This window comes from Cherax quadricarinatus, chromosome 69 (assembly GCF_038502225.1).
Source record: "Cherax quadricarinatus isolate ZL_2023a chromosome 69, ASM3850222v1, whole genome shotgun sequence".
NCBI lineage: Eukaryota > Metazoa > Arthropoda > Malacostraca > Decapoda > Parastacidae > Cherax > Cherax quadricarinatus.
This window is the reverse complement of record NC_091360.1, coordinates 23,797,073-23,819,158: the sequence shown is the minus strand read 5'-3', so window position 1 is coordinate 23,819,158 and position 22,086 is coordinate 23,797,073. Positions and strand designations below refer to the sequence as shown.

The 22,086-nt window shown below is 41.7% G+C and overlaps 1 protein-coding gene across 4 annotated transcripts in view; it reads left to right on the top strand.

Annotated features, from left to right (window-relative positions):
- LOC128701884 (zinc finger Ran-binding domain-containing protein 2) overlaps window positions 1-22,086 on the top strand; it is a 271,719-nt gene that overhangs the window by 181,712 nt on the left and 67,921 nt on the right. For 2 of the 4 annotated variants that reach the window (XR_011393964.1, XM_070099879.1), the window contains exons 6-7: window positions 9,028-9,209; window positions 16,256-16,385. Coding sequence is in view for 3 of the 4 variants with exons in the window: in XM_070099879.1 (XP_069955980.1) it covers window positions 9,028-9,209; window positions 16,256-16,364 (291 nt within the window). In the remaining variant the exon portion in view is untranslated. The remainder of the gene's footprint in view (window positions 1-9,027; window positions 9,210-16,255; window positions 16,386-22,086) is intronic. The other 2 variants (XM_070099877.1, XM_070099876.1) reach the window with 1 other exon arrangement.

Sequence of the window (22,086 nt, the reverse complement as noted above, 5' to 3'; positions counted from 1 at the left end):
TGTTATCTAGCGTGTTTATGAGACAGAAAAAGAAACCAGCAATCCTACCATCATGCAAAACAGTTACAGGTTTTTGTTTCACAGTCATCTGGCAGGACGGTAGTACTTCCCTTGGTGGTTGCTGTCTACCAACCTACTACCTATACCTATATATATATATATGTATATATATATGTGTATATATATATATATGTATATATATATGTGTATATATATATATATGTATATATATATGTGTATATATATATATATGTATATATATATATATGTGTATATATATATATGTATATATATATATATATATATATATATATATATATATATATATATATAAATATATATATATATATATATATATATATATATATATAAATATATATATAAATTTTCCAAGAAAATGGTGTATATCTACATACATGGAATTTTTTGAAACAAGGTTGCTTAACACAATCCTCCCTAATAGAGCTAAATGGTTCAGATATGTTGATGATATTTTGTGTCTTATGCCCAAAAATGTAGATATACACCATTTTCTTGGAAAATTAAATAGCTTAGCCCATTCTATAAACTTTACTGTTGAGTTTGAAGAAAATAACTCATTGCCTTTTCTAGATGTTTTAATTATTAAGGGTAATAATGAATTCAAATTTAAAATTTACAGAAAACCTACAAATAACTGTTCCTATGTCCACTATTATTCCTCGCATCAAGATAGAGTCAAACTGTCTGTTTTCTCATCAATGTTTTTGAGAGCTTTACGAATTTGTAGTCCTGAGTTCATAGATGAGGAAATATCCAAAATTTATGAAATAGGTAATGATTTAAAATACCCAAGAAATGTAATTGATAAATCTTTTAAAGTTGCTAGGAACACTTTTTATAATCCAAAAAAGGGCAACCAGCCTTATTCAACTAAAAATATGTTGGTTCTCCCTTACCATGAAAACTTGGTTGATATGCCTTCTCTTCTTAAGACTTTTAATATTAAAGTTGTATTCAAAAATCTTGATACAGTAAAAAAACTTTTGATTAAGAATTCCCCCCAAAATGCTGATGGATGTGTCTATAAGATTCCTTGTAAAATTTGCGATAAAGTTTATTACGGTCAAACTGGTAAAAATCTCGAACTAAGATTAAAACAACATAAATATAGCATTAGAACTGGACAAGATTCCAATGCTCTATTTATTCATGTAAGAGATTTTAACCATCCAATTGATTTTCAAAAAGTTGAGAAAGTAGTATCAAGCAAGTCCATGGTCGACAGGAATATAATTGAATCTTGTTTCATAAAAAGCAGTTTTGACAATAATATGAATATTTCCTTTGGTTTATATAAATTAGATCCATTTATAATTAATAGAATTTGGTTAGAATTTAATAATACACTGGACAAATAAATAGCTTGGGGGTGAGTTTTGGAAAGGACCTATCCAAGTTGGCTCGGCGCGCGTCACGTGTTTAACCGTTGTGGGATCTGATAGTGAGGTGCTGGCCGACCCCTTATATAGCTTCCTTGGATGCTTCACTTTCATAGTTCCTTGATAATGTGAGTAGTCACGAAAGCGCTTGGAATTTCTCTATTCTTTCAGAGTGGTTGTTTTGCATATACAGTGGACCCCCGGTTAACGATTTTAATCCGTGCAAGAGGGCTCATCGTTATGCGAAATAATCGTTATGCGAATGAATTTTCCCCATAAGAAATAATGGAAATAAAATTAATCCGTGCAAGACGCCCAAAAGTATGAAAAAAATTTTTTTTTACCACATGAAATGTTAATTTTAATACACACAAACTGAAAAAGGCATGCACAATTACATGACACTTACTTTTATTGAAGATCTGGTGATGATTGATGGGATGGGAGGAGGGGAGAGCATTATCTTCTTACTGTTTAGAAGGGGAATCCCCTTCCATTAGGACTTGAGGTAGCAAGTCCTTTTCTGGGGTTACTTCCCTTCTTCTTTTAATGCCACTAGGACCAGCTTGAGAGTCACTGGACCTCTGTCGCACAACAAATCTGTCCATAGAGCTCTGTACCTCCCGTTCCTTCAAGACTTTCCTAAAATGGGCCATAACATTGTCATTGAAATAGTCACAAGCACGGCTTGCAACAGCTGTGTCAGGGTGATTTTTCATCTATAAAGGTTTGCAGTTCAACCCACTCTGCACACATTTCCTTAATCTTTGAAGTAGGCACAATGGATTCCACAACTGGCATAGGCTTCTCAGGGTTAGCCCCAAACCCTTCAAAATCTTTCTTAATTTCCATACTAATTCTCACCCTTTTTACCACAGGGTTGGCACTAGAAGCTTTCTTGGGGCCCATGGTCACTTATTTTCCAGAAACAGCACCGAAAATACTGTAATAATACGAAATATTCCGAGTGTATGCTTGGATGTTACCGCGGAGGCTGGCTGGTAAACAATGGGACGGAGCGGCACATGTGAGGCTGGCTGAGGGCACATTGGACGCGTCTCGGACGAAAATCGGTATGCGGGTTTTTAATCGGTATGCGCGGCAAAAATTTTGCGATAAAAGTAATCGTTATGCGGAAAAATCGCTATGCGATGCCATCGTTATGCGGGGGTCCACTGTATATATATATATATATATATATACAGTGGACCCCCGCATAGCGAACGCCTTGCATAGCGAACAATCCGCATAGCGAACGCTTTGTTCGCTAAAATTTTGCCCCGCATAGTGGACAAAAACCCGCTCAGCGACCTTCGTCCGAGACGCGTCCAATGTGCGGCCTCAGCCAGCCTCACATGTGCCGCCCGTCCCATTGTTTACCAGCCAGCCTCCGCGGTAACATTCAAGCATACACTCGGAATATTTCGTATTATTACAGTGTTTTCAGTGCTGTTTCTGGAAAATAAGTGACCATGGGCCCCAAGAAAGCTTCTAGTGCCAACCCTGTGGTAAAAAGGGTGAGAATTAGTATGGAAATTAAGAAAGATTTTGAAGGGTTTGGGGCTAACCCTGAGAAGCCTATGCCAGTTGTGGAATCCATTGTGCCTACTTCAAAAATTAAGGAAATGTGTGCACAGTGGGTTGAACTGCAAACCTTTATGGATGAAAATCACCCTGACACAGCTGTTGCAAGCCGTGCTGGTGACTATTTCAATGACAATGTTATGGCCCATTTTAGACAAATCGTAAAGGAACGGGAGGTACAGAGCTCTATGGACAGATTTGTTGTGCGACAGAGGTCCAGTGACTCTGAAGCTGGTCCTAGTGGCATTAAAAGAAGAAGGGAAGTAACCCCGGAAAAGGACTTGCTACCTCAAGTCCTAATGGAAGGGGATTCCCCTTCTAAACACTAACACTCTCTCTCCCCTCCTCCCATCCCATCAATCATCACCAGATCTTCAATAAAAGTAAGTGTCATGTAATTGTGCATGCCTTTTTCAGTTTGTGTGTACTAAAATTAACATTTTTTTGTGGTAAAAAAAATTTTTTTTCATACTTTTGGGTGTCTTGCACGGATTAATTTTATTTCCATTATTTCTTATGGGGAAAATTAATTCGCATAGCGAACATTTCGCATAACGACCAGCCCTCTTGCACGGATTAAGTTCGCTATGCGGGGGTCCACTGTATATATATATATATATATATATATATGGCATTTATGGATTTGGAAAAGGCGTATGACAGGGTGGATAGGGGGGCAATGTGGCAGATGTTGCAAGTGTATGGTGTAGGAGGTAGGTTACTGAAAGCAGTGAAGAGTTTTTACGAGGATAGTGAGGCTCAAGTTAGAGTATGTAGGAAAGAGGGAAATTTTTTCCCAGTAAAAGTAGGCCTTAGACAAGGATGTGTGATGTCACCGTGGTTGTTTAATATATTTATAGATGGGGTTGTAAGAGAAGTAAATGCGAGGGTCTTGGCAAGAGGCGTGGAGTTAAAAGATAAAGAATCACACACAAAGTGGGAGTTGTCACAGCTGCTCTTTGCTGATGACACTGTGCTCTTGGGAGATTCTGAAGAGAAGTTGCAGAGATTGGTGGATGAATTTGGTAGGGTGTGCAAAAGAAGAAAATTAAAGGTGAATACAGGAAAGAGTAAGGTTATGAGGATAACAAAAAGATTAGGTGATGAAAGATTGAATATCAGATTGGAGGGAGAGAGTATGGAGGAGGTGAACGTATTCAGATATTTGGGAGTGGACGTGTCAGCGGATGGGTCTATGAAAGATGAGGTGAATCATAGAATTGATGAGGGAAAAAGAGTGAGTGGTGCACTTAGGAGTCTGTGGAGACAAAGAACTTTGTCCTTGGAGGCAAAGAGGGGAATGTATGAGAGTATAGTTTTACCAACGCTCTTATATGGGTGTGAAGCGTGGGTGATGAATGTTGCAGCGAGGAGAAGGCTGGAGGCAGTGGAGATGTCATGTCTGAGGGCAATGTGTGGTGTGAATATAATGCAGAGAATTCGTAGTTTGGAAGTTAGGAGGAGGTGCGGGATTACCAAAACTGTTGTCCAGAGGGCTGAGGAAGGGTTGTTGAGGTGGTTCGGACATGTAGAGAGAATGGAGCGAAACAGAATGACTTCAAGAGTGTATCAGTCTGTAGTGGAAGGAAGGCGGGGTAGGGGTCGGCCAAGGAAGGGTTGGAGGGAGGGGGTAAAGGAGGTTTTGTGTGCGAGGGGCTTGGACTTCCAGCAGGCATGCTTGAGCGTGTTTGATAGGAGTGAATGGAGACAAATGGTTTTTAATACTTGACGTGCTGTTGGAGTGTGAGCAAAGTAACATTTATGAAGGGATTCAGGGAAACCGGCAGGCCGGACTTGAGTCCTGGAGATGGGAAGTACAGTGCCTGCACTCTGAAGGAGGGGTGTTAATGCTGCAGTTTAAAAACTGTAGTGTAAAGCACCCTTCTGGCAAGACAGTGATGGAGTGAATGATGGTGAAAGTTTTTCTTTTTCGGGCCACCCTGCCTTGGTGGGAATCGGCCGGTGTGATAAAAAAAAAAAAAAAAAAAAATATATATATATATATATACATATATATATATATATATATATATATACATATATATATATACATATATATATATATATACACATATATATATATATCTATATACACATATAGATACATACATACATACATATACATACATATAGATACATATACATACATATACATAGATACATATACATACATACATACATACATACATACATACATACATATACATACATATACATACATACATATACATACATACATACATACATATACATACACATATACACAGTGGAACCTCGCCTAACGAATACATCGCATAACGTTAAATCCGCCTAGCGATACATTTTAACGCAAAAATTTTGCCTCAGCTAGCGCTAAAAAACTCGCTCAACACGGTTCGTTCGAGACGCGTCCACGTGCGGCCTGAGCCTGCCTCACTTGTTCCTTGGGTGCCAGTGTTTACAAGCCAGCCACCGCGGTCGCTTCCAAGCATACAATCAGAACATTTCATATTATCACAGTCTTTTTAGTGATTGCACCTGCAAAATAAGTCACCATGGGCCCCAAGAAAGCTTCTAGTGCCAACCCTACAGCAAAAAGAGTGAGAATTACTATGGATATGAAGAAAGAGATAATTGCTAAGTATGAAAGTGGAGTGCGTGTCTCCGAGCTGGCCAGGTTGTACACAAAACCCCAATCAACCATCGCTACTATTGTGGCCAAGAAAACGGCAATCAAGGAAGCTGTTCTTGCCAAAGGTGCAACTTTGTTTTCAAAACAGAGATCGCAAGTGATAGATGATGTTGAGAGACTGTTATTGGTGTGGATAAATGAAAAACAGATAGCAGGAGATAGCATCTCTCAAGCGATCATATGTGAAAAGGCTAGGAAGTTGCATGAGGATTTAATTAGAAAAATGCCTGCAGCTAGTGATGTGAGTGAATTTGAGGCCAGCAAAGGTTGGTTTGAGAGATTTAAGAATCGTAGTGGCATGCATAGTGTGATAAGAGATGGTGAGGCTGCCAGTTCGGACCACAAAGCGGCTGAAAAATATGTGCAGGAATTCAAGGAGTACATAGACAGTGAAGGACTGAAACCTGAACAAGTGTTTAATTGTGACGAAACAGGCCTGTTTTGGAAGAAAATGCCAAACAGGACGTACATTACTCAGGAGGAAAAGGCACTCCCAGGACATAAGCCTATAAAAGACAGGCTTACTCTGTTCATGTGTGCCAATGCTAGTGCTGATTGCAAAGTGAAGCCTTTATTGGTGTATCACTCTGAAACTCCAAGAGTGTTCAGGAAAAACAATGTCCTCAAGGCTAATTTGTGTGTGCTGTGGAGGGCAAACAGTAAGGCATGGGTCACTAGGGTCTTTTTCTATGACTGGTTACACCATGCATTTGCCCCCACTGTGAAAAATTACCTAATTGAAAAGAAATTAGATCTTAAGTGCCTCCTGGTATTAGACAATGCTCCTGGTCATCCTTCAGACTTGGCAGAGCGACTTTCTGCGGAAATGAGCTTCATTAAGGTCAAGTTTTTGCCTCCTAATACCACTCCTCTCCTGCAGCTCATGGACCAGCAGGTCATTTCCAACTTCAAGAAACTGTACACAAAAGCTATGTTTGAAAGGTGCTTTGTAGTGACCTCAGAAACTCAATTGACTCTAAGAGAGTTTTGGAGAGATCACTTTAGCATCCTCAATTGTGTAAACCTCATAGGTACGGCTTGGGAGGAAGTGACTAAGAGGACCTTGAACTCTGCTTGGAAGAAACTGCGGCCAGAATGTGTAGACAAAAGGGATTTTGAAGGGTTTGAGGCTAACCCTAGGAATCCTATGCCAGTTGAGGAATCCATTGTGGCATTGGGGAAGTCCTTGGGGTTGGAGGTTAGTGGGGGGGATGTGGAAGAGTTGGTGGAGCAGGACAATGAAGAACTAACCACTGATGAGCTGCTAGATCATCTTCAACAGCAGGAGGCCACATCTCAGGAAACTGCTTCAGAGGAGGGGATAGAGAAATTGAAGAAGTTGCCTACTTCAAAGATTAAGGAAATGTGAGCAAAGTGGCTTGAAGTGCAAACCTTTTTTGATGAAAATCACCCTAACACAGCTACTGCAAGCCGTGTTGGCAACCTGAACACTGACAATGTTGTGAAACACTTTAGGAAAGCCATAAAGGAACGAGAGGTACAGGCCTCTATGGACAGATATGTTGTGCGACAGAAGTCCAGTGACTCTCAAGCTGGTCCTAGTGGCATTAAAAGAAGGGAAGTAACTCCGGAAAAGAACTTGCTACCTCAAGTTCTAATGGAGGGGGATTCCCCTTCTAAACATTAAAAACTTCGACACACTCCCCTCCTCCCATCCCGTCAATCATCACCAGATCTTCATTAAAGGTAAGTGTCAATTATTCTATTGTGATTATTCTATTGTTATTATTGTTACTGTAATTATTCTATTGCATTAAACTTAATATTTCCTGTGGTAAAAGTTTTTTTTTTTCATACTTTTGGGTGTCTTGCACGGATTAATTTGATTTCCATTATTTCTTATGGGGAAAATTGATTCGCTTTCCAATGAGCTCTCTGGAACGGATTAATAACGTGAACCGGGGGTCCACTGTATCTCTTTATTTACCTCATAATTTTCATCACCACTTCATGGAAATAGAGTTGAAAGAATTGAAGTTTACTGGTGTCATTTCCCAGGGTTCGGTTAGGCTGGATTCTGCTGTGTGTATCAAATTGATTGAAATTGGGCACAAAATTTGCATCTTCCTGCCAATCTCATATATGGTCTGGTGGTGGTTACTTGATATTAAACAGCTGGCTTTGGTGGTTGTGTGAGGCAGTGGAGGTAACTGTTGTTCATTGTGGTGTTTGATGTGAGTAGTGCCTCCCAGCCTGGACTGGCACTGGTGTCACGAACCTGTTGTGCCACCACTATTGCCGCATGTGGTGATGTTGCGTATTACGTACTGTCTATTGTCCATCCCAATTGATGAAACTTGATTGTCATTATTGCTGTATGTTGCTGATGTTGGGTCCATCCCCTCGGAGACAGCAAATGGCACGCCATCAGACTGCATTTGGTGCCATAAAAATTGATGATTCACAGGTGAATGAGCTCATCACCATCACTCTTAATTTGGTCATTGATTGCTAGGAAATTAAAATCCACATTATCATCATCATTACTCACATTTGAGCCTAGGCTGCGGGAGAATATAAGGCTAACATAGGGCATGGTAAAGATGGACATGTTTCAGATGAAATAACCCCAGACATAGATGTTGTGGGTCTTCAGGGTTTTCAGCAGTATTTCTGTCATTTTTGAAACCAAAGAATGCTTCTTCACTTTTATATTCCATGTTATAGTTGTCACTGGGAAAAAGAACTTATTTATTTTGTCTGGGAGTGGGTTTTGTGACTGTACAGCATGGTGAAAAGTGTACTAAATATGGTGTTCCCACAGTGCACTGTGGGGGGGCTCCAGATCTTCTTGTATGCTGAATACTCTGACCATGTTGACCCATTCTCTCATAGGCCTACCAGGCCTCTTGTGCTAGATTTAAAGCTGCTAGAAATTATATTTAGATCTACATCAAAGACCCTGGCATCAATAATGTAGATCTATGTTATGGCCACTGAAAGGGTTAATAGATTTTCCTGTCTATCAGCGGGCAAGTAGAATTCACTTCTGGAGTCTCCGCCACATCAAGACACTTGAACTGAACTCCTCGCTGTTAGTCCCACCTTTGATGCAGACTTCCTGACTTTCTGATGGAGACCAACTTATTGTACCAACTTTGATGTAGATTTTACTTGTACACACTGCCAGGGTGAAGGACTGGACCATGGGGACACCCTCCAGGTAGGTAGACCCCTACTAACCCTACTAACTCTTGCATGCTCCTGCAACTCTCCCTCCCCACTTCCTCCTGGCTCTCTCACATTTCCCTGACACATATCTCCCTGCAGTGCTGTTTGACCCTTAATGGTTTTGTGCTTAACTTGATTATTTAAAATTTAACTTTACAGAAGAAAAATGGTAAAGGTGACGAGTCACTTGGTAAGAGTGGAACGACGTCCAGATCACGATCTCGGTCCGTTAAACGCTCACGCTCCAAATCCAGATCACGTTCGTACTCTCGAGGACGACACAGCTCAAGATCTTGCTCGAGATCTTCTGCTTCTTCTAGATCATCGCGTTCAAGGTCCAGGTGAGTACTTAACTAATTCCTCTTCTAATTCAACACTTCTTCTTACCTTCACCTTCCTTATTTTTTTCATTTCTCTTTGCATTTTATTTTTTTTATCAATTTTCAAAATTTTCCATCTAAAATGTATATAAATAATGTTTGTCTTTAAAGTATTCTGGGTAGAAGACACCTGGCATACTTGAGTGCCCAAATTCCCTTCCTTTGGAATAGGATTAGTCTGCCCAAAATACACATGCATGTTAGTGGCTTTCTTTTGTGCTTAATATTTTATTACATGTGAACTACATTTTTATACTGCACAAAGAAATAAAATTTGTTTGTAGGCATTTCAGTGAGACAGTTATGCTGGTATAGCAACTCACAGGGACACTTCTCAGGGTTCCCTGAAATTACTGGCTACATTCTGAGTGCCTTCTAGGCTTGTATGGTGGATGTGTGTGTAGTCCCCTACTCTGTGTGGTCTTGAGGGCCAAATTTGTTGGACTTTTTGACTTGACAATTTAATATGGGCAGGAGTAATATGTTGACTCAGGAGGGAATTTCACAGATCTTTGGATTACACAAAGCGGGCCATCAATAATTCTTACTTGTATGGGAGACAGTTTGAAAGAGTTAATGGTGATGTGTTGGTGTCTGTCACTCAAGTAAGATGTCATGAGAGAGTGTCTTTTGGTTCCATAATGTTGTAATTTGAACAGCAGGATGCTGTGGTTTACTGTATCAAAGCCTGGTTTACACTGATATAGAAGACCATTGGATAATACTTATTTTGAATAGGGATAGACTTAGTGAATCATTGTTTGTTGCATCATAGGTGCTTCATTCCAGTCCTGAAGATAGACTGATAGGGGTTAAGGATACTGTTTTTATTTTTTTATAATGATTAGTTAGAAATTGGCCTGTAATTATTGACTTCTGCTAGGTCATCAATTTAGTAGATGTGTAACCCTTTCTAATTTAGATATATTGGGAAGAGTTTGAGTTGAATTATTGAACAATGTTGCAATAGTTGGTGATAGCACTTGAGCAGCTTTCTGGTACATTAGTGGTGGTACATGTGCCTTGTTTCCACTTGCTTTTTTTTTCTTTTTCCTCAACACACCGACCGTAACCCACTGGATGACATAAGAAAAACAAAAGTTTTTCTTTTTTAAAAGTTTTCTATTTAAAAAAGAAAAATGAAAGTTTTTCTTTTTTAAATTTATTATTTTATACAGAAAAGGGGTTACTAGCCCTTTGCTCCTGGCATTTTAGTCACCTGTTACAACACACATGGCTTATAGAAGAATTCTGTTCCACTTCCCCATGGAGTGCTTAACTTCTCAGTGACATAATTGTAGAGGTAAGCTCAGTTGAGGTAGTTGAGCAAGCTTGTGTAGTTATCAGTGAGGTAACCTCTAACCTGGCCTTCAGAATTGGCAGTTTTACTGGCTAGATTTGTTCCTGTAGTCATGATAATTTATTAGCTATTTCCAAGGCTTGGAGGGAAGGTTCATTTGGCTCAGTTACAACAGTTTCTTTGTATCTGGTGAAGTTACCAGTGCACAGTATCTGAGAAAGTGTTTTCCACGTCTTTTTTTATATATATAATGTGCTGTTGGAGTGTTACTTTGCTAACATTTATGAAGGGATTCAGGGAAACCGGCAGGCCAGACTTGAGTCCTGGAGATGGGAAGTACAGTGTCTGCACTCTGAAGGAGAGGTGTTAATGTTGCAGTTTTATAAACTGTAGTGTAAATCACCCTTCTGGCAAGACAGTGATTGAGTGAGTGATGATGAAAGTTTTTCTTTTTCGTGCCACCCTGCCTTGGTGGGAATCAGTCGATGTGTTAATAAAAAAGTAATAAATAATTAAGATTGAATCTGTTGGTATAATTTCTTATTCTTTTTAAGTGCGAGCTTAATGGTACAGCTCTTGGCTAGTTCTTGTTAAGGCCAGTCTGTGTTGCTTCTTGTAGCCTTGCTTATCATTGAACCTGAGGAGATCATTAATTAGCCATAGGTTTGGTTTTCATTGGGCAATGTTTGTTGTAGAGGTTTTGTAATGTTTGGAGGAATCCATGACCACTCAAGTTAATGTCTTGATGGTGTGGTTGTCTCTGACAGTGAGTCTTGCTCACTGTCATGTTAATGTTATTCACTGATGCCTCGTGATGGAGCATCAAGGAGATGTTACTAGTTTTATGGAGCAATGTTAATTTGTGACAGGGAAGTAGTGGTCAGTAGTACTCTGTGATAAAGTTTAATGGTGACAGGGAAGGCAGGGTAGTGGTCAGTCATAATGCCGAGAGGTCAAATTCAAAGTTTGTTTCCACATGATACAATGTTTATACAGAAATGGGTGACATTTGATTGCATGCAGAAAGCCCATGGTTATGCAGAGCATTTTGGGCACGCTTAAGCCTAACTTAAGACTACAGGGGCAATAAACATTACATGTGTGTATTTAAGGTTATTAATAGCTCTTGTGTGTGTGAATTTTCATCTACATTACTTCATGTAATGTAGATGAATGGGAGCAATGGGCTAGTAACCCCTTCTCCTGTAGACATTTACTAAAAAAGAGAAGAAGAAAAACTTTATAAAACTGGGATGCTTAAATGTGCGTGGATGTAGTGCGGATGACAAGAAACAGATGATTGCTGATGTTATGAATGAAAAGAAGTTGGATGTCCTGGCCCTAAGCGAAACAAAGCTGAAGGGGGTAGGAGAGTTTCAGTGGGGGGAAATAAATGGGATTAAATCTGGAGTATCTGAGAGAGTTAGAGCAAAGGAAGGGGTAGCAGTAATGTTAAATGATCAGTTACGGAAGGAGAAAAGAGAATATGAATGTGTAAATTCAAGAATTATGTGGATTAAAGTAAAGGTTGGATGCGAGAAGTGGGTCATAATAAGCGTGTATGCACCTGGAGAAGAGAGGAATGCAGAGGAGAGAGAGAGATTTTGGGAGATGTTAAGTGAATGTATAGGAGCCTTTGAACCAAGTGAGAGAGTAATTGTGGTAGGGGACCTGAATGCTAAAGTAGGAGAAACTTTTAGAGAGGGTGTGGTAGGTAAGTTTGGGGTGCCAGGTGTAAATGATAATGGGAGCCCTTTGATTGAACTTTGTATAGAAAGGGGTTTAGTTATAGGTAATACATATTTTAAGAAAAAGAGGATAAATAAGTTTACAAGATATGATGTAGGGCGAAATGACAGTAGTTTGTTGGATTATGTATTAGTAGATAAAAGACTGTTGAGTAGACTTCAGGATGTACATGTTTATAGAGGGGCCACAGATATATCAGATCACTTTCTAGTTGTAGCTACACTGAGAGTAAAAGGTAGATGGGATACAAGGAGAATAGAAGCATCAGGGAAGAGAGAGGTGAAGGTTTATTAACTAAAAGAGGAGGCAGTTAGGGTAAGATATAAACAGATATTGGAGGATAGATGGGCTAATGAGAGCATAGGCAATGGGGTCGAAGAGGTATGGGGTAGGTTTAAAAATGTAGTGTTAGAGTGTTCAGCAGAAGTTTGTGGTTACAGGAAAGTGGGTGCAGGAGGGAAGAGGAGCGATTGGTGGAATGATGATGTAAAGAGAGTAGTAAGGGAGAAAAAGTTAGCATATGAGAAGTTTTACAAAGTAGAAGTGATGCAAGGAGGGAAGAGTATATGGAGAAAAAGAGAGAGGTTAAGAGAGTGGTGAAGCAATGTAAAAAGAGAGCAAATGAGAGAGTGGGTGAGATGTTATCAACAAATTTTGTTGAAAATAAGAAAAAGTTTTGGAGTGAGATTAACAAGTTAAGAAAGCCTAGAGAACAAATGGATTTGTCAGTTAAAAATAGGAGAGGAGAGTTATTAAATGGAGAGTTAGAGGTATTGGGAAGATGGAGGGAATATTTTGAGGAATTGTTAAATGTTGATGAAGATAGGGAAGCTGTGATTTCGTGTATAGGGCAAGGAGGAATAACATCTTGTAGGAGTGAGGAAGAGCCAGTTGTGAGTGTGGGGGAAGTTCGTGAGGCAGTAGGTAAAATGAAAGGGGGTAAGGCAGCCGGGATTGATGGGATAAAGATAGAAATGTTAAAAGCAGGTGGGGATATAGTTTTGGAGTGGTTGGTGCAATTATTTAATAAATGTATGGAAGAGGGTAAGGTACCTAGGGATTGGCAGAGAGCATGCATAGTTCCTTTGTATAAAGGCAAAGGGGATAAAAGAGAGTGCAAAAATTATAGGGGGATAAGAAGAAAATTAAAGGTGAATACAGGAAAGAGTAAGGTTATGAGGATAACAAAAAGATTAGGTAATGAAAGATTGAATATCAGATTGGAGGGAGAGAGTATGGAGGAGGTGAACGTATTCAGATATTTGGGAGTGGACGTGTCAGCGGATGGGTCTATGAAAGATGAGGTGAATCATAGAATTGATGAGGGAAAAAGAGTGAGTGGTGCACTTAGGAGTCTGTGGAGACAAAGAACTTTGTCCTTGGAGGCAAAGAGGGGAATGTATGAGAGTATAGTTTTACCAACGCTCTTATATGGGTGTGAAGCGTGGGTGATGAATGTTGCAGCGAGGAGAAGGCTGGAGGCAGTGGAGATGTCATGTCTGAGGGCAATGTGTGGTGTGAATATAATGCAGAGAATTCATAGTTTGGAAGTTAGGAGGAGGTGCGGGATTACCAAAACTGTTGTCCAGAGGGCTGAGGAAGGGTTGTTGAGGTGGTTCGGACATGTAGAGAGAATGGAGCGAAACAGAATGACTTCAAGAGTGTATCAGTCTGTAGTGGAAAGAAGGCGGGGTAGGGGTCGGCCTAGGAAAGGTTGGAGGGAGGGGGTAAAGGAGGTTTTGTGTGCGAGGGGCTTGGACTTCCAGGAGGCATGCATGAGCGTGTTTGATAGGAGTGAATGGAGACAAATGGTTTTTAATACTTGATGTGCTGTTGGAGTGTGAGCAAAGTAACATTTATGAAGGGATTCAGGGAAACCGGCAGGCCGGACTTGAGTCCTGGAGATGGGAAGTACAGTGCCTGCACTCTGAAGGAGGGGTGTTAATGTTGCAGTTTAAAAACTGTAGTGTAAAGCACCCTTCTGGCAAGACAGTGATGGAGTGAATGATGGTGAAAGTTTTTCTTTTTCGGGCCACCCTGCCTTGGTGGGAATCGGCCAGTGTGAATAAAAAAAAAATAAAAAAAAAAAGTCTGTTGAGTATACCTGGTAAAGTGTATGGTAGAGTTATAATTGAAAGAATTAAGAGTAAGACGGAGAATAGGATAGCAGATGAACAAGGAGGCTTTAGGAAAGGTAGGAGGTGTGTGGACCAGGTGTTTACAGTGAAACATATAAGTGAACAGTATTTAGATAAGGCTAAAGAGGTCTTTGTGGCATTTATGGATTTGGAAAAGGCGTATGACAGGGTGGATAGGGGGGCAATGTGGCAGATGTTGCAAGTGTATGGTGTAGGAGGTAGGTTACTGAAAGCAGTGAAGAGTTTTTACGAGGATAGTGAGGCTCAAGTTAGAGTATGTAGGAAAGAGGGAAATTTTTTCCCAGTAAAAGTAGGCCTTAGACAGGGATGTGTGATGTCACCGTGGTTGTTTAATATATTTATAGATGGGGTTGTAAGAGAAGTAAATGCGAGGGTCTTTGGCAAGAGGCGTTGAGTTAAAAGATAAAGAATCACACACAAAGTGGGAGTTGTCACAGCTGCTCTTTGCTGATGACACTGTGCTCTTGGGAGATTCTGAAGAGAGGTTGCAGAGATTGGTGGATGAATTTGGTAGGGTGTGCAAAAGAAGAAAATTAAAGGTGAATACAGGAAAGAGTAAGGTTATGAGGATAACAAAAAGATTAGGTGATGAAAGATTGAATATCAGATTGGAGGGAGAGAGTATGGAGGAGGTGAACGTATTCAGATATTTGGGAGTGGACATGTCAGCGGATGGGTCTATGAAAGATGAGGTGAATCATAGAATTGATGAGGGAAAAAGAGTGAGTGGTGCACTTAGGAGTCTGTGGAGACAAAGAACTTTGTCCTTGGAGGCAAAGAGGGGAATGTATGAGAGTATAGTTTTACCAACGCTCTTATATGGGTGTGAAGCGTGGGTGATGAATGTTGCAGCGAGGAGAAGGCTGGAGGCAGTGGAGATGTCATGTCTGAGGGCAATGTGTGGTGTGAATATAATGCAGAGAATTCGTAGTTTGGAAGTTAGGAGGAAGTGTGGGATTACCAAAACTGTTGTCCAGAGGGCTGAGGAAGGGTTGTTGAGGTGGTTCGGACATGTAGAGAGAATGGAGCGAAACAGAATGACTTCAAGAGTGTATCAGTCTGTAGTGGAAGGAAGGCGGGGTAGGGGTCGGCCTAGGAAAGGTTGGAGGGAGGGGGTAAAGGAGGTTTTGTGTGCGAGGGGCTTGGACTTCCAGCAGGCATGCGTGAGCGTGTTTGATAGGAGTGAATGGAGACAAATGGTTTTTAATACTTGACGTGCTGTTGGAGTGTGAGCAAAGTAACATTTATGAAGGGATTCAGGGAAACCGGCAGGCCGGACTTGAGTCCTGGAGATGGGAAGTACAGTGCCTGCACTCTGAAGGAGGGGTGTTAATGTTGCAGATTAAAAACTGTAGTGTAAAGCACCCTTCTGGCAAGACAGTGATGGAGTGAATGATGGTGAAAGTTTTTCTTTTTCGGGCCACCCTGCCTTGGTGGGAATCGGCCAGTGTGATAATAAAAATAAAAAAAAAAATTACTTCATTTTAGGTGTCCTACGTTGAAATCCCCCGGTAGCAAGATGTTTGGGGCAGGAGTTGAGAGATTTTCCAGACAGTGGCCAATTTTCACATGCTGTTCCTGGAATTGATTGGAAGTTTCATCCTTATGCTTGTATACAACCACAATGTCAAGAAGCTGAATCTTTTGGTCATCTGACTGAGGCCTTCTCCTGGCTTACTGCTCCACCCCTTTAAAAATTAGGGTTTTATTTTGTCATTGTTAATTATAATTGCTTCCATGTTAAAACCTTCAAGTAGATTCAATTTGCAGAGGTTTTCAGTTGTCAATATTTGTTTCAGGTCAGGGAGGTCGTCACGGTCGTGGTCACGGTCGCAGCGGAGACACAGCAACTCCAGGTCACAGTCTCGCTCCCCCAGACCCAGGCTGCGGAGATCTAGGTCAAGGTAAAAGGGTAACTAGGGTAAAAAGGTTAATATCACTTCTAAAAGTATTTCTTGTCTATGTATTGCAATATTTCTCTCCTCAGTGCAGCCAGCTTGACAGCATTGATGATAGCAGGTAGTATGTATGTTAACCTGCATATATTGACTGTCAGCACTATACTGCAACTATAATGTTTCCTGACTGTCCGCACTATACTGGAGCTATAGTATTTTGTGACTGTCAGCAATATTCTGGAACTAGTGTCATGGCATCACTATAGTGTCATGGCATCACTATAGTGTCATGGCATCACTATAGCATCATGGCATCACTATAGTGTCATGAGTCATCACTGTAGTTTCACTAGTTATCACTGTAGTGTCACTAGTCATCACAGTAGTGTGGCAGTCATCACTATTGTGTCACTAGTCATCCTTGTAGTGTGGCAGTCATCACTATAATGTCACTAGTCATCACTGTAGTGTGGCAGTTATTACTATAGTGTCACAAGTCATCACTATAGTGTCATGAGTCATCACTGTAGTGTCACTAGTTATCACTGTAGTGTCACTAGTCGTCACAGTAGTGTGGCAGTCATCACTTTTGTGTCACTAGTCATCACTGTAGTGTGGCAGTCATCACTATAATGTGGCAGTCATCAGTATAGTGTAACTAGTCATCACTAAAGTGTGGCAGTCATCACTATAGTGTCACTAGTCATCACTGTAGTGTCACTAGTCATCACTATTGTATCACTAGTCATCACTGTAGTGTCACTAGTCATCACTATAGTGTGGCAGTCATCACTATAGTGTGGCAGTCATCACTATTGTGCCTCTAGTCATCACTATAGTGCCACTAGTCATCACTATAGTGCCACTAGTCATCACTATAGTGTCACTAGTCATCACTATTGTATCACTAGTCATCACAATAGTGTGGCAGTCATCGCTATAGTGTCATTAGTCATCACTATAGTATGGCAATCACTATAGTGCCACTAGTCATCACTATAGTGTCATTAGTCATCACTATAGTATGGCAATCACTATAGTGCCACTAGTCATCACTATAGTGTCACTAGTCATCACTATTGTATCACTAATCATCACTCTTGTCACTAGTCATCACAATAGTGTGGCAGTCATCGCTATAGTGTCATTAGTCATCACTATAGTATGGCAATCACTATAGTGCCACTAGTCATCACTATAGTGTCATTAGTCATCACTATAGTATGGCAATCACTATAGTGCCACTAGTCATCACTATAGTGTCATTAGTCATCACTATAGTATGGCAATCACTATAGTGCCACTAGTCATCACTATAGTGCCACTAGTCATCACTATAGTGCCACTAGTCATCACTATAGTGCCACTAGTCATCACTATAGTGTCACTAGTCATCACTATAGTGTCACTAGTCATCACTATAGTGTCACTAGTCATGACTAGAAGTCTTGTATTAACTTATCATTAATTACAGTCAACTAAACTTTGCATTTTCTTCCAAATATTTTATACTTGGTTAATAATATATTTAAAACACACACACACACACACACACACACACACACACACACACACACACACACACACACACACACACACACACACACACACACACACACACACACACACTCGTGGAGGAGTCGCACGGTTTGAGCTCGTGTTTTGGTGGTAATTTCTGACTGTGCCATAAGGAATAGAGTGTGGGATATAGGCGTGTGCACGCATAAGAGTGCATATAATCACTTAAGCCCCGAAAAAAGGAAATATAAGTGATCACAGAAAAGAAAAAAAAGGAAATATTTTCTGTGTGTTTAGTGAGGGCCGTTGGAAGGGTGAACGGTTGTCAGGCCTAAATAGTGTTGCCATAATAACGCTGTGGGGTATTTTGAAGAATAAGTGCGACTCAAGACCAGGGAGATAAGAGATATGTATAGATGTGTCAGTAAATACAGTGAGTGAGTGAAAAAATTAGAAGAGCTAGAGACTATAGTGCATACAGGAAGTTAGTGGAAAAATTACCGAGAAGCATCAAACATAACTTCTGGGACAGGACAGACCAGCAACGTTACTGCACTGCCAGCCGCAAGTAATATTCACCTAGTTTGAGTTGCATGGGGTCAATAGTACCTGTCTCTAGCTGAAATTGGAGGTCACTCTCCTCGAGCTATCAGAATTAGAATAAGCAGCATTTACTGGCATTTAATAAAATTTAGAGGTAGCGGCATATAGGCGAAGCCTAGTGTATTTATTTTTGAACGTAATTTTAAACTCTTAAGAGTACAGTGGGAACCAAGAGATCGGGTACATATACAATACATATGTAGTACATACGTGGGAAATAAGGACTGTTTACATAAACATATGCATGCACACTTGGTGAGAATAGTACTGTTGTTAGGCACTTGAATAGCTGTAGCACACACACACACACACACACACACACACACACACACACACACACACACACACACACACACACACACACACACACACACACACACACACACACACACACACACACACACACACACACACACACACACACACACACACACACGCGCACACACACACACGCGCACACACACACACGCGCACACACACACACGCGCACACACACACACGCGCACACACACACACGCGCACACACACACACGCGCACACGCACACACGCGCACACGCACACACGCGCACACGCACACACGCGCACACGCACACACGCGCACACACACACACGCGCACACGCACACACGCGCACACACACACACGCGCACACACACACGCGCACACACACACGCGCACACACACACGTGCACACACACACACGCGCGCACACACACGCGCACACACACACACGCGCGCGCACACGCGCGCGCACACGCGCGCGCGCGCACACATATACAGGATTTTACACCTTCCTGTAAAGTGACCCTATAACCCTTCCTTTCCCCCCCCCCCACCCCCCACCTCTCTCTCTCTCTCTCTCTCTCTATCTCTATCTATCTATCTATCTATCTCTATCTATATCTATCTATCTATCTATCTATCTCTCTCTCTCTCTCTATATATATATCTCTCTCTATCTCTCTCTCTCTCTCTCTCTCTCTCTCTCTCTCTCTCTATCTCTCTCTCTATATCTCTCTCTCTCTCTCTCTCTCTCTCTCTCTCTATATCTCTATATCTCACTCTCTCCCCCTTTTTCTTTTTCTCTTTCTCTCTCTCTCTTTATCTAAAAAAAAAAAAAAAATGGTTGGAACTATCAGGGATCAGATGACAATGGTACTGGTAGGGAGGAATGGATGGAGGAACAGTGGAAAAGGATAGACAAAGAATGGGAGACAAAATTAGGAGGCACAAGTCGAAACTGCAGTAGCCAGGGTAAAGGTCCTAGAATTTGAGGTAAACAGGCTGAAGCAAGTCTCAGGGGTAGTGACCAGAGAAGACACACCATACGAAGATGAGAGGCTGAACAGGAAGGAAGGAGATATGAATTATGCTAAGGTCATATCAGCCTGCAAAGAAGGGCCAGGGAGTGGAAGGGAAGAGCAGATGGGTGCAGATGGAGAGGGAGATAGGTCGAATGCTGAGGCACAACCATGCTACCAAGAGCCACTGGAAAAATCAAGGGAGAAAATGACCACATACAGACAGGAACCAGAGTCCCAGAGGGAGAGGCAATGGGAGAAGGAAAGGGCAAAATCAGTGATTATCCATGGGCTTCGGGAGAGAGAGGAAAGGACACACACTGAAAGACGGCAGGAAGAAAGAAAGGAGATTGAGAAAATCATCACGGAAATAGGGGGAGAAGACATGGATGAGATTGTAAATTTTCAGAGAATAGGGGGGTACTTGAAGGGGAGAAACCGACCGATCAAGCTGATTCTCAGGACAGAAACAGTGCGGAACAGGATCCTCCAAGAGAAACCACGGTTGAAAAGCTCGGAAGAGTACAAGGTGTTCCTAGACAGAGACAGAACACAAACAGAGAGACGGCAGCTGAGGGAGAGGACAAAAAAGCGAAAGGAGCTAGGAAAGGAGACAAGGATGGAACCAGCAGAGGTCAGTCAGAGCAGAACAGAGCAGCAAGGGCAAGCACACACACAACTATCCTCAGAACCCCACAACCTATCACACCATCCCAACACACAATACAATCCATACCCACAGCTTCCACCCAACCCCCAACCATAGAATCCCACAGTATGCTACCAGGTCTCCCACCCCCACAGGCCCCCCAAACCACAGTGTTGGAAAGGAAACTGAAGGTATGGTACACAAACGCTGATGGAATAACAAACAAGTGGGAGGAGTGGCACGAAAGAGTCAAAGAGGCATCACCAGACATCATAGCAATCACAGAAACCAAGCTTACAGGTATGATAACAGATGCCATCTTTCCAGCGGGATACCAGATCCTGAGAAAAGACAGAAGGAACAGGGGGGGTGGAGGAGTGGCATTGCTGATCAAACACCAATGGAATTTTGATAAGCTGGAGAGAGGAGACAGCGGAGAAGAAAGTGATTACATAGCGGGAACGCTTCACTCTGGTGGTCCCAAGGTGATAATTGCAGTGATGTATAACCCACCACAGAACAGCAGGAGGCTATGACGAGAGCAATAGAGCGATGGTTGACACACTGGCTGCAGTGGCGAGAAGAGCTCATGCATGCAGGGCAAAGCTCCTGCTCATGGGCGACTTTAACCACAAGGAGATCGAATGGGAGAACTTGGAGCCACATGGGGGCCAAGATACATGGAGGGCTAAAATGATGGAGGTGGTACTGGAAAACTTCATGTACCAACACGTAAGGGACACTACAAGAGAGAGAGGAGAGGATGAACCAGCAAGACTGGACTTAGTATTCACCTTGAGTAGTGCAGATATTGAGGGCATCACATATGAAAGACCCCTTGGGGTCAGCGATCATGTGGTTTTGAGCTTCGAATACACAGTAGAGCTACAAGTGGAGGGGGAAGCAGGAAGGCCAGGACAAATGAAACCAAGCTACAGGAAAGGGGACTACACAGGAATGAGGAACTTCCTGAATGAGGTTCAGTGGGACAGAGAACTGGCAGGGAAGCCAGTTAATGAGATGATGGAATATGTAGCAACAATGTGCAAGGAGGCTGAGGAGAGGTTTGTACCCAAGGGTAACAGGAATAATGGAAAAGCCAGGATGAGCCCATGGTTCACCCAAAGATGCAAGGAGGCAAAAACCAAGTGTGCTAGGGAATGGAAGAAATAGAAGGCAAAGGACCCAGGAGAATAAGGAGAGCAGTCGTAGAGCCAGAAACGAATATGCACAGATAAGAAGGGAGGCCCAACGTCAATATGAAAACGACATAGCAGCAAAAGCCAAATCTGACCTGAAGCTGTTATACAGCCACATCAGGAAGAAAACAACCGTCAAGGACCAGGTCATCAGGCTAAGGAAGGAAGGAAGGAGAGACAACAAGAAATGACCGTGAAGTATGTGAGGAACTCAACAAGAGATTCAAAGAAGTGTTCACAGAGGAGACAGAAGGGGCTCCAGAAAGACGGAGAGGTGGGGTACACCACCATGTGCTGGACACAGTACACACAACCGAGGAAGAAGTGAAGAGGCTTCTGAGTGAGCTAGATACCTCAAAGGCAATGGGGCCAGATAACATCTCTCCATGAGTCCTGAGAGAGGGAGCAGAGGCGCTATGTGTACCCCTAACAACAATATTCAATACATCTATCGAAACAGGG